The 12,541-nt window shown below is 42.7% G+C and overlaps 1 protein-coding gene and 1 long non-coding RNA gene across 2 annotated transcripts in view; both read right to left on the minus strand.

Moving 5' to 3' along the window:
- Positions 1-2,716, minus strand: part of LOC131107168 (uncharacterized) — a 3,840-nt gene extending 1,124 nt beyond the window's left edge. Inside the window, exons 1-3 of the long non-coding RNA XR_009120217.1 lie at positions 2,472-2,716; positions 1,889-2,261; positions 1-899 (exon numbers count right to left, since the gene is read on the minus strand). The exon at positions 1-899 is cut by the window's left edge and continues 1,124 nt beyond it. This is a non-coding gene — a long non-coding RNA (uncharacterized LOC131107168). The remainder of the gene's footprint in view (positions 900-1,888; positions 2,262-2,471) is intronic.
- An 8,157-nt stretch (positions 2,717-10,873) lies between these two features.
- On the minus strand, positions 10,874-12,312 carry LOC131106910 (dynein regulatory complex subunit 4-like). Its single transcript, XM_058056433.1, has one exon. It carries the CDS (start codon positions 12,310-12,312, stop codon positions 11,149-11,151), a length of 1,164 nt encoding a protein of 387 aa, XP_057912416.1. The 3' UTR covers positions 10,874-11,148.
- Positions 12,313-12,541: the final 229 nt, after the last annotated feature.

Consider the following 12,541-nt stretch of genomic DNA (forward strand, 5'->3'; position numbering starts at 1 on the left):
GGACTCTTAGGAAAACAATCAGACTGCACTTCCGGAATAACAAACAAAAACAGACTGTGTACATATATTTATACTGTTATTCTGTATATTTTGTATTTTCATATTTTGTATTTCATATTTTCTCTCATTCTTTTTTAATAGATGTGTATGCACCTACTACACCAAAACAAATTCCTAGTATGTGTTTGATCATACATGGCAATAAACCTTTTCTGATTCTGATTCTGATTCTGAGTGATTGTAACCCGGAAATACTGGAAAACATTCCTTATACAAAGTGTGACATTATTTGTAAGTACTAACATGACTAGATTATTGCAAAATAATACTTCCATTGTTGTCAACAGATGCTCCACTCGTATAGACAAGTGTTACAGTTGGTTTAGCCTTAAGCTTTTACAAAGAGTACAAGTGGTGATTAAGAAGAGAGTAGTTGTCAGAGCTGGGAAAACATGTAGGCCAATTATAATGACCTCCATGTGGCCGGCTAACATTGTACTGTAACAGCCAGAGCAACCTTTACAGCCAAAGCATTAGTCATGGCACTCGTGTATGAATTGCATATCTTTTGTCATCTATTCATTTATCCTGTGTTATTGTGCTACATGTATGAAGGCCATCATGTCATTTACTTGAACAAGTCTTCCTACCTGTGAAGAATGCCGACGCCATGTTGTTGATGGTCTGCCAACACGATTACATGAGTCCTTCCCCGGGGGCCGACAGACTGCTGATGGACGCAAAAGGTTGAAGCTCCAGAAAATGCCGTCTTGTGCGTGCAATAGGTGAAACTGTCCACTGGAGAACCTATGGCATCAGATGACGCTCCCATTTGGAGCTCATGTTGAGATGGATGCAGAGGGATCCCACGGGCTGTTAAGCGACAAGCGGCATTTCATCTGTAACAGAAGTTGTAAGATTAGCTGCTATTCCTTTGCTGTAATGAAATACTCAGTTTTATAAAATTCATTCCTGCATTGAATACTTATAATAATAATAATAATACATTTTATTTGTATAGCGCTTTTCAAAATACTCAAAGACACTTTACAGAAGAATGGAGTTGAATAAAGTAAGTAAACAGAATAGAAGAATCACCAAAATACAACATTCATTGGTTAATACACAGTTAAAACATGAGTAAAAGCGGGGCGGGGAACAGCAGTCAGATATAAAAAAGTTAGACATTAAAAACTGATTTAAAGAGGTGGGTTTTGAGTTGTTTTTTGAAGGTGGGAAGGTCAGGGCAAGCACAGCGTGAATGGGGCAAAGAGTTCCAGAGGGTGGGGGCAGCGATGGAGAAGGCTCTGTCTCCCCAGGTTCGGAGCTTGGTTATTGTAATGATGCGGTGTACAGAAGTAAGTTTTTTTTAGGCGCCTTTAAAATAGACCGAATAAGGGAGAAGGGTTATGAGTGTGCTTTCTCCTCCGTTGTCACAATGATGCTCAAAGATAAAATCAGCGGCTTACACTCACCTAACAGATGCCTCGCCTCTGACGGCAACAAGTTCCAACACAAACTTAACACGCCATGCACGCGACATAACCAGGACATCAAGGGATTTTCACGTCAAACGAAATATTTCCAAATAAACCACTTTTAGCTTCAGTTGTCATTGACTATGACGAGGGTAGCGAAACATACTTTTAAAAAATCGTTGTCAATTTGGGCCAAAGTCGTTCACATTATGTTATGGATTGCAAATGAACCGGTTGAAACAATTGCTTCCGTCATTTCGAGCATTCTGCGCGCCTATTATGTCCACAAAATGGCGACCTCGGCTTCAGCTCGTCAACTTCGACATCGTTTATATACTGTATATTCTCCTATTGTCGGAGCGAAACGCCACTATTCGTGCTTCAACGTGATTTAAAACTTTGATACTGACCTTGTAGCATTGCTTGTGCGGCGTCTGAGTTACATGGCAACTCCAGTGTTCTCCGTCAGGGTGTTGGAACGCCGACTCGATACCGAATTAAATTGGCGCCATTGAAAACGATGGTGTTGCAAGACAAACCGTTTACTTCGGCACTTCTCCACGGTCGTGGCGGTGTTAAGTGTCACTATTTTCAACCCCAAACCGTGGTAAGGGGCGGCCTGACTTCGTCAGAGAAAGACAGACAGACAGGTTGCCTGCTGCTTCCGGTCAACTTTCTTTTTCGACTAGCCAGCAACGACAGAGCAGCGCGCGCGCACACACGAGATCCCCGCACTTCCTGGTTCACGCTCAACCCGCCCCACATAGCTGGCCAAACACATGCCTGTGTTACCTGTCAGCGTGTTCAGCCCCGAACCGTGGTAAGGGGCGGCCTGACTTGGGCAGAGAAAAACAACACGGCTGCTTCCAGTCAACTTTATTTCCGACTCTCCCACCACCAGAGCACAGCACACACCACCATTTTCGCACTTCCTGGTTCACAGGTCATGCTCAACCCGCCCCACATAGCTGGCCAAACACATGCCTGCAACACCTGCAACAGCGTTGAACACTTCAAAAAATTAACCCGGATTTTGCATCCACCTCGCGGGAGCGCGCACGCTCAGTTAAAACCGAAAATATGTGACGCTGCGGGTTTTTTTCGCCACAGGACTTCAGATTAACGAAGATATTATACCTTTTGTCTGCTTTATCAGTTACTATGAGATACCTAAAGCACACAGTATATGAAAACTTCGATTTATTGGCTTGGTATTTGTTTGGTATGTCAAGCATTTGACGCATGCGTATCCAGGAATACGGTGAGTGGAGCGGGTTAGACATTTACAATGTAATTGTGGCGCTTTGTAACACATTTCTTCCGCCATTTAGGTATTTCTGCATAACTAATGACAAATGTGACCAAACCAACCAAACCACAAGGAAGAGTTGTTAACAGACAGTGAATGAGGCATGATGCAACAGTCGATCTCACCCGTTTGACATACTTTGGACTGTAAAATGAAAAATAAAAGTGTTGACCTTGGGGGTTCCACTCATTCATTCATTATGTGGCAACACAATGGTTATTTGGTGAATTTTAAATTCCCCATCTGCAAATATGGGTGCATGCATTCTATGGCAGGGCTGATTTTTGACCTGCCGAGATTTGCATCCACCCCTATTTGGGCTGAGATCACTTCTACATGTCTATAGTTCACATGGTTTACTTTAAAGACATCCATCTCTCATGTGGACTTTATCTTTGGACCAAAAAAGTTTCCCATCAGCAAATAGGGGGTGCATGCATTTTACGGCAGGGCGGATTTTGACCTGCCGAGATTTGCATGCACCCCCTACTTGGACAAAGATAACTTCTACTTCTATCTTATACATCTATCTTCTACATCTATCATTTGAACAAAAAAGTTCCCCAATAGGAAATATGGGGTGCATGCATTCTACAGCGGGTGGATTTTGACCTGCCGAGATTTGCATGCACCCCCCACTTGGACCAGTATAACTGCTACATGTCTATAGTTCACATTATTGACTTTAAAGACATCCATCTCTCATGTGGATGTCATCACTTGAAAAAAAAAGTTCCCATATTGGAAATATGGGGTGCATGCATTTTACGGCAGGGCGGATTTTTGACCTGCCGAGATTTGCATGCACCCCCTATTTGGACTAAGATAACTTCTACATGTCTATACTTCACATGATTTACTTTAAAGACATCCATCTCTCATGTGGACTTCATCATTTGAACAAAAAAGTTCCCATATTGGAAATATGGGGTGCATGCATTTTACGGCAGGGCGGATTTTTGACCTGCCGAGATTTGCATGCACCCCCTATTTGGACCAGCGTAACTTCTACATGTCTAGAGTTCACATGATTTACTTTAAAGACATCCGTCTGTCATGTGGACTTCATCTTTGGACCAAAAAAGTTCCCATATTAGAAATATGGGGTGCATGCATTTTACGGCAGGGCGGATTTTGTGCCTGCCGAGATTTGCATGCACCCCCTACTTGGACTAAGATAACTTCTACATGTCTATAGTTCACATGATTTACTTTAAAGTAATCAATCTCTCATGTGGACTTCATCATTTGAACAAAAAGTTCCCATATTAGAAATATGGGGTGCATGCATTTTACGGCAGGGCGGATTTTTGACCTGCCGAGATTTGCATGCACCCCCTATTTGCTGATGGGGACCTTCTTTTTAAAATGATGACGTCCACATGAGAGATGGATGTCTTTAAAGTAAATCATGTGAACTATAGACATGTAGAAGTCATGCTGGTCCAAATAGGGGTGCATGCAAATCTCGGCAGGTCAAAAATCAGCTCTGCCGTAAAATGCATGCACCCCATATTTGCTGTTAGGAAACTTTTTTGTTCAAATGATGAAGTCCACATGACAGATGGATGTCTTTAAAGTAAATCATGTGAACTATAGACATGTAGAAGTGATCTCAGCCCAAATAGGGGTGGATGCAAATCTCGGCAGGTCAAAAATCTGCCCTGCCATAGAATGCATGCACCCATATTTGCAGATGGGGAATTTAAAATTCACCAAATAACCATTGTGTTGCCACATAATGAATGAATGAGTGGAGCCCCCAAGTTCAACACTTTTATTTTTCATTTTACAGTCCAGTACAGTGTGGGAAGAGATGCGGAGGCGGCGTTCCACAGGGTAATTTCACCTGTCATTAGGCTCCCAAGTAGGAGCTTCATCTGCAGTTCCATGGCGGCGTGAAGCTGGCAAGACGTCACGCTTGACAGCTGGAGTCTGCCGGTTTTAATCCGCATTCGCTGCCTTTGTACTTTGGCAGGAGACGGCGGCGAGCTTTTCATGTCGCCGGGAGACGTCTCACCCTCCCTTTCACCTCAACGACGACTTCTCAAATTGCCCGGGATCCCTCTTTGAAGCGGACGCCATATCACGTTAGGGCCAGATTGTGGAAAATGAAAGGATGCAAATATGCTAACACCTTCTATGTATTCCATACTTCAATCTTTGCTCTGTTTTTGCACATTTTTGCTGCTATTTTTCCAAATATTTCAATTTTTTTCTTAAATAATCTATATACATTTCATTTTCAAAACTATGACTTCATTCCCCAAATATTTTGACTCTATTCCTATAATATTCTGTTTTTCCCCAACTTAATTTTCCAAATATTACAACTTTATGTCGCTTTGTTTATTGGTATATAATGACTTTAAAAAAAAATGTATTTCATCCCTGTGCTATTAAATTGATGTTATTTCACCTCAAAATACAGCATTAAAATTTTCTAAAATTGCAGCTTGTTTTCCTTTTTAATGTTCCAAATGATTTTTTCCCCCAAAAAATATTTTGGCTTTATTTCCATAATTTTCCCCAAAAGTTTCTCTTAATATTAAGACTTAATAAAAAAAAGCCCAGCCATTTTTCATTGCTATGAGATCAAGTTAGAATACAACTTTTTCTCTCTCTCAATATTTTGACTTTATTTTTGTAAAATTGCAGCTATTTCTTTTCCATTTTTGCTGTTTCAAAAAAAATATTTTTTAAATCTATTTCAAGATCATCCTTAATCCTATTTGGACCTTTATTATTTGGACCATTATTATTATTCTCTCTCTTTCTCTCTCTCGCTCTCTATCTCTCTCTCTCTCTTTCTCTCTCTATAGATATATATACTATATATATATATAATTTTTATATTTTTTTTATATTTTTAATCTATTTCAAACTTACCTTTTCATAATATTATGACCTTAATCCTATTTGGACATTTTTTGATAAATATATATATATATTTCTTTTTTAGATTTATTTTTATTCATTCATTCATTTTCTACCGCTTTTTCCTCACGAGGGTCGCGGGGGTGCTGGAGCCTATCCCAGCTGTCTTCGGGCGAGAGGCGGGGTCCACCCTGGACTGGTGGCCAGCCAATCACAGGGCACATATAGACAAACAACCATTCACACTCACATTCATACCTATGGACAATTTGGAGTGGCTAATTAACCTAGCATGTTTTTGGAATGTGGGAGGAAACCGGAGTACCCGGAGAAAACCCACGCATGCACGGGGAGAACATGCAAACCAGCCCGAGGGTGGAATTGAACCCTGGTCTCCTAGCTGTGAGGTCTGCGCGCTAACCACTAGACCGCCATGCCGCCTTATTTTTATTCATAATATTATATATAATGTACAGTATGAAATGCTTTTCCTTTCGATTTCAACTCTCCTTCATATTATTATTATTATTCTTGTAATATTACCACGTTTTCTTTATCAGAGTACAAATTAATATTTCGACTTTACTTCATTTATTTTTTGGTGTTCTTCTTCAATTTGTAGACCTACAAAAAGGTCCCCTGTGCTCCACTTTGCACCCACTGGCATTAGAGCCATCGCCCGAGGACCAGCTCGTCTCCAAGATTCCTACAAGGAGCATTCTGTGACTCTTTGTGTCCGTGCCGCTGCTTATCTCGGTCAGGAAGATCCATAACAAGCGTGGCGTATCAAACTGCTTGTGTTTGTCCTTTTGTTCATTTATCTGGAGGACGTATTGTCATCTTGGCGCCAACCTTCCAGCGGTGCAGCAAATGAAACTCTCTCAAAGAACACTTTACTGCCGCTTTGACCTCTAAGTGCGTCTCTGGGTGGTTGCCAGGCAACTGCTGCAGGAATTGCTTTCATAGCTGCATTTCCAGGAGCTTGTTTACCTGGTAAAATCATTCCCGGTGACCTCGGTGTGCTCTCTTGACCCAAACGGGGGTCCTGATCCCATTGCTGTGATGTCCGACATAAGAAACTGACCTTTAATTATCCCCGGAAAGTCGGGGATAAATTGATCACTGGACAGAATAGTTGCAGAGCTTGAGCAGCGGTTTTGCAGTGTAGATTGTGTGTACTTGTGTACATTTAATGGTGGCCTAAAACAATTGAGAACCTTTTAGGGGGGCCGAAGTCCCCCTAAAATGGTTCTATAGTGGGATGCAACAAAATACAGACCTGATGAAAACCTTAAGACCAGTATAAAACTAGCTAGAATGGAGCTTTAGCACATTTGGATCTTCATGAGTTTTTAGCAGTGGCGTCATTAGGCCTATTTTAGGGGGTCTAAAGGGCCCCCTAAAATGTTGCTAATCCCCCCTAAATAATTTGATATTTTTAATTTAAAAAAATTACCAGAAAAATCTCTGACAAAATTCATATAATAGGGCAAAAGCAGGCTAATAAGCAAGCCAATAAGCAGGCTAATACTAGCCTACTAGTAGTAGTAGTAATAATCAGAAAAAGAATAATAATAAAAGTAATAATAAATAAAGTAATAATATAATAATAAGCTGCAGTGTAGATTGTGTGTACTTTTAATTTAATGGTGGCCTAAAACAATTGAGTATCTCTACTAAATCTGTCCAAAAGTCTTTATTAATAACAAAAAAAAGGAATAAAAAGTCTTTATTTGTTTCATTTGTTGTTGTTTTTTTTACAGCCGGCCCCTCCATGGTAAATGTGCTTGATTGTATCTGGCAGGCTGGCGGCATAAAAACAACAACAAAAGGGATTTTTGCAAGCAATTACGTACATCCCCCCTCATGCGGGCATGTTCCTCTGTCATCCACTAATGGCCTCATTAAGGAGAACAGTAAGCCGGGAGGGGGGTGCCACCCACCTTGTGTGTCCCCCACACAGTCAACCCAACATAGCACCCCAGGACGTAAATGAAAGAAAGTTGGTTGTAATATTATGAGAAACCAACACAAAGAACAAAAAACTTGGTTGGGGGGGAAAAGTTATGGGAATAAAGTCACAATATCACAAGAAGAAAGTTGAAATATTAGGAATATTGTTTGCAAAATTAAATATTAGAAAAACAGTTTGAATATCACTCCCTCACTCTATTGTTTTTTTTTATAAATAAATGATGACTGTTTAGTGGTTGACTATGGCCTATTATTAGTCCAGAAATATTGAAAGACAAGTTATGACAGAAAGTTATGATGTAGTATTGTGGTTACCAGGCATCAGTAATGTTATGGACACTTAATGTTAGATTACATTACGTCTGAGGCAGACATGCCATGGCTGAGATGGACATGCCATGGCTGAGATGGACATGCCATGGCTGAGACGGACATGCCATGTCTGAGACAGACATGCCATGGCTGAGACGGACATGCCATGTCTGAGACAGACATGCCATGGCTGAGACGGACATGCCATGTCTGAGACAGACATGCCATGGCTGAGACAGACATGCCATGTCTGAGACAGACATGCCATGGCTGAGATGGACAAACATGCCATGGCTGAGATGGACATGCCATGGCTGAGACGGACGAACATGCCATGGCTTTGATGGACATGTCATAGCTGAGACGGACATGCCATGGCTGAGACGAACATGCCATGGCTTAGATGGACATGCCATGCCTGAGATGGACAAACACGCCATGGCTTCAATGGACATGCCATGCCTGAGATGAACATGCCATGGCTTCGATAGACATGCCATGGCTGAGACGGACATGCCATGGCTGAGACGGACATGCCATGGCTGAGACGGACATGCCATGGCTGAGACGGACATGCCATGGCTGAGACGGACATGCCATGGCTGAGACGAACATGCCATGGCTTCGATGGACATGCTATGGCTGAGACGAACATGTCGTGGCTGAGTCAGACAGACATAGCATACCTGAGATCAAGTGAAAAAAGGTTCTCCTATAATTCCATGTGGAAGTGGTAAGTTCTTGTCTATTTTGTCCTAGTTTCGAGTAAATAAATTGAAGAGACAAACGAGTTGTATGTAACGACTGCACGTTATGTCCCTGCAGTGATGTTGTAGTCTGCGCAATATGATGTAAAAAATAATAATAGCAGTGTAAAAGGGACTGTAGGGGTGTTATTTCAGGTCCAGAGATCTCAATTATGTTTAAACCCGTATTTAGAAAGTCATAGAGGTTTTCAATGCTGTAACTACAAAAATATTCTGTTAATTTATATTAAATTCTACTTTTACTTTAGGTTAGGCCTGGAACCAATCAAGCACCGTAAACGAGGGACAACTTTTAATTTTGTTCTTCTTGAAATACATCTACAGTAACTTCTTTGCATGTGATTTACAAACCAAAGTGGCAAAGTTGCATCCTTTTATTTTTCATGGAGCCTATGCTGGGTTAAAAAAGTTAGGACACCCCCGCCCGGGGGGCCTGATGGTTGCTGCAGTCCATCAGTCCGCTGATCAACAAAACCCTCCAGCAAGGCCGGCCAGTTGGCTTCAAAGCACCTGTAGACAGGCTCCGCCCACCTGTGTGGGGACGCGGATTAACAGAAGTGTTTGATGTCGGTGTACGGCGCCACCAGGCTGCGTCTCGTTGCGTGAAGTCAGGATTGCTTGCGTGTGAGGACAGCCCTGTGGAACGTGTGTTCTCCGGACAAAGACAACCCTCTAAACCACCCCCTCTGCATTGTGGGGAATCTTGCTTTGATTGCGGCGTCAAACGCCTCCAATGAAACGCTAAAGAGCCTCTCAGAATTGGAATAGTTGCTTCAGTGAGGCTCGCATTGAACTAGGGCCTAAATCTGACGCATCGGAGGGCCGGGCTGGGCTGGGCCGGGTCCAGAGCAGGACCACGGTGCTTTCTTATTCACAGCCGCAGGGGAACATCTGCTTCTAGTTAGGCCTGCTGTTCATCCAGGACAACATTCCTTGCAGGCAGGCTGTGTTGTAATGTGTCACAGCGGCCCTCAAGATGGAGGTGGATTTCTTGGTGTCCTTTTTGTTCACTCCCTCCCCTGTCCTATGATTCCGTTTTATCACCGCCAGCGAGCTAAGGACGCTGACATTGGTTAGCACGGGCGTCTCCAGGCAGATGTATGATCATTCATTCATTTTCTACCGCTTATACTCACGAGGGTTGTGGGGTGTGCTGGAGCCTATCCCAGCAGTCTTAGGGCAAGGTACACCCTGGACTGGTGGCTAGCCAATCACAGGGCAAATGCTTAGGGGGGCTTCATGACCCCCTAAAATGTTCTTAAGCCCCCTAAATAAGTCAATATTTTTATTGATTTTTTTGTTATTTTTTTATTGATTTTTTTTTACAAAAAAAAAATCTGACAAATTTACTAGTACTGGTAAATTACTAATACTAGTAATAGTAGTAGTAATAATCAGAAGAAAAATGATAATAATAATAAGCTAATTAATAATATAATAATGATTATTATATAATTGATCACTGTCCACTGGACAGAATGGTTCTTAAGCCCCCCTAAATAATTCAATATTTTTATTGATTTTTTATTTTTTATTTCTTTTATTTCTTTTATTCTTATTTTTTAAATCTCTGAACAAATTTCATATAATAGGGCAAAAGCAGTCTAATAAGCAAGCCAATAAGCAGGCTAATACTAGCCTACTAGTAGTACTAGTAATAATCAGAAGAAGAAGAATGATAATTATTGGCTAATTAATAATATAATAATGATTATTATATAATTGATCAATGGTTCTTAAGCCCCCCTAAATAATTCAATATTTTATATAAAAATAAAAAGTAAAGTTTTAGTAAACTAAAGTTTTAGTTTTTTTTATTTTATTATTTTTTTTTTACAAAAAAAATCTCTTAACAAATGTCATATAATAGGGCAAAAGCAGACTAATAAGCAAGCCAATAAGCAGGCTAATACTAGCCTACTAGTACTAGTAGTAATCAGAAGAAGAATAATGATATAGTAATAATAGGCTAAATAATAATATAAGATATGCCTTAAGATAAGATATGCCTTTATTCGTCCCTCAGTGGGGAAAATTTGCAATATAAGTACATAGCACTTATAGTACTTAGTACATAGTACATAGTACATAGTACATAGTACATAGTACATAGTACATAGTACATAGTACATAGTACATAGTATATAGTACTGTACTGTACTGTACTTGTGTACATTTAATGGTGGCCTAAAATAATTGAGAACATTTTAGGGGGGCTTCATGACCCCTTGAAGGTCTGCTTGTCCGGCTGGACGGGAAGCCGAGAATTCCTCCATTTCCATCAGGAGGCGTTCCAAGGAATACCTGGAACGCCATCTGTAGTAGATGCCCGAGCAGCCACCTAGGTCTGTCTGACCCCGGTTAACTCCTCCAGTTCCTCCAGGCGTTCTCCAGCCAGATGTGAGACACGGACCCCCGTCCGCCGGCGTTGTCACATGCAGAGGCTCTTCTCCAGCTTCTCCAGCGTTTCGGTCACTTCTTGCACTTTCAGCTTCAGCTGCCTCTTCTTCAGTCCGTTTCGGTGCTGTGCGTCCAGAAGAGCCTTTGCCTGCTCCCTGAGAAGACTCTCGTGCTCCAGCTCCTTGCTTTGAAGCTCCTGGAGCAGCTTGCCGTGCTTCATAGACACCTCCTCCAGCTCGTCCTCCAGCGCCTTCAGGCGAGCCTCACTGGCCTCCCTCAAGGCCTTGTCTTCGTTGTGTTTCTCCAGCTGCTTGTGGAGCTCCTGCAGCTTCCTCTTCTCCTGCTGGAGGTTCTCCTGCGGACACGACGGCTGCTTATGAGCGGAGGACAGCTGGCGCACCACGCCCTGGCACATCAGCGTCGTCAGATGTTTCTCCAGAAGGCATATCTCATCCATGTGGGCTTGGTAAAAGTCCGAACTCAGCTTGAGCGCATGTCGGAAAGCGCCGTCATGTTCCTTCTTCAGCGTCTCCAGCCGTATTTGCATCCGGGTGTCCAGAATGTTGATTTCTGCCTCTAGCTTTTTTTCAGATGCCTCAATCATGGGGAGGATCTCAGCGTTGTGTTTGGCCTCCAGCTCCACCGTCCTCCAGTCGTGAGGGACCTGGACTTCCACCACCTCGGACGCCTGGTTAAACTTCAGCTCTTCGATGTGGTTTTGGCCGAGGAGCTCCTTCTCGCTCAGGTCCACTTGGAGGCAGCGGATATCATTGAGAGCGCTCTGCTCCATCTCAAAACGCTTGTTGTCATTGACGGTGGAGAAGCCCGCCCTGTCGAGCTTCAGCTGAGAGATGTTGCTGTGACACTCCGACTCCAGGTGCCGGACCTTCTGCTGATACTTGGCCACCTTCACCCGGTGAAGCATCTTGGCCTCGTCTCGGACGATGCTGCCCTCCCTCAGCTTGTCCTTCACATCCTGGAGCTTCTGCTTGGAGATCTCCCAGAAGGCTTTGACCTGGTCCCTCATGAGCTGGAAGCTCTTCTTCTCCTCCTGGATGCGGGTCAGCTCCTCCGTCATTTTAGTGATGCGCTCCATCAGTTGCTCCTCCGTCATCTCGGTTAACGGCAGGTTCTCGTTGACTTCAGCCTTTCCTTTGCCTTTCCCTTTTCCTTTGGCCTTCCCTTTCCCAGCCATCTTGTTGGCGGGGAGGTCCTGGATGTGCTTTTGACGATGGGGGCAAAACACTAGCCTTGCGGTTGGCTAATTCAGCGGTCATCGAGGAGGTCGGTTGTGCTTACAAAGAGTGAAACTTTGTCCGATGATGCGTCCTTAAAAGCATCATAGACCACACGGTGACATGTGGACACGTGTGTGATGTCAGAAGAGCGTCGCTAAGACCTTGATGTTGCGTTGGACTGTCAAC

Source organism: Doryrhamphus excisus, chromosome 19, assembly GCF_030265055.1.
Source record: "Doryrhamphus excisus isolate RoL2022-K1 chromosome 19, RoL_Dexc_1.0, whole genome shotgun sequence".
Lineage (NCBI taxonomy): Eukaryota > Metazoa > Chordata > Actinopteri > Syngnathiformes > Syngnathidae > Doryrhamphus > Doryrhamphus excisus.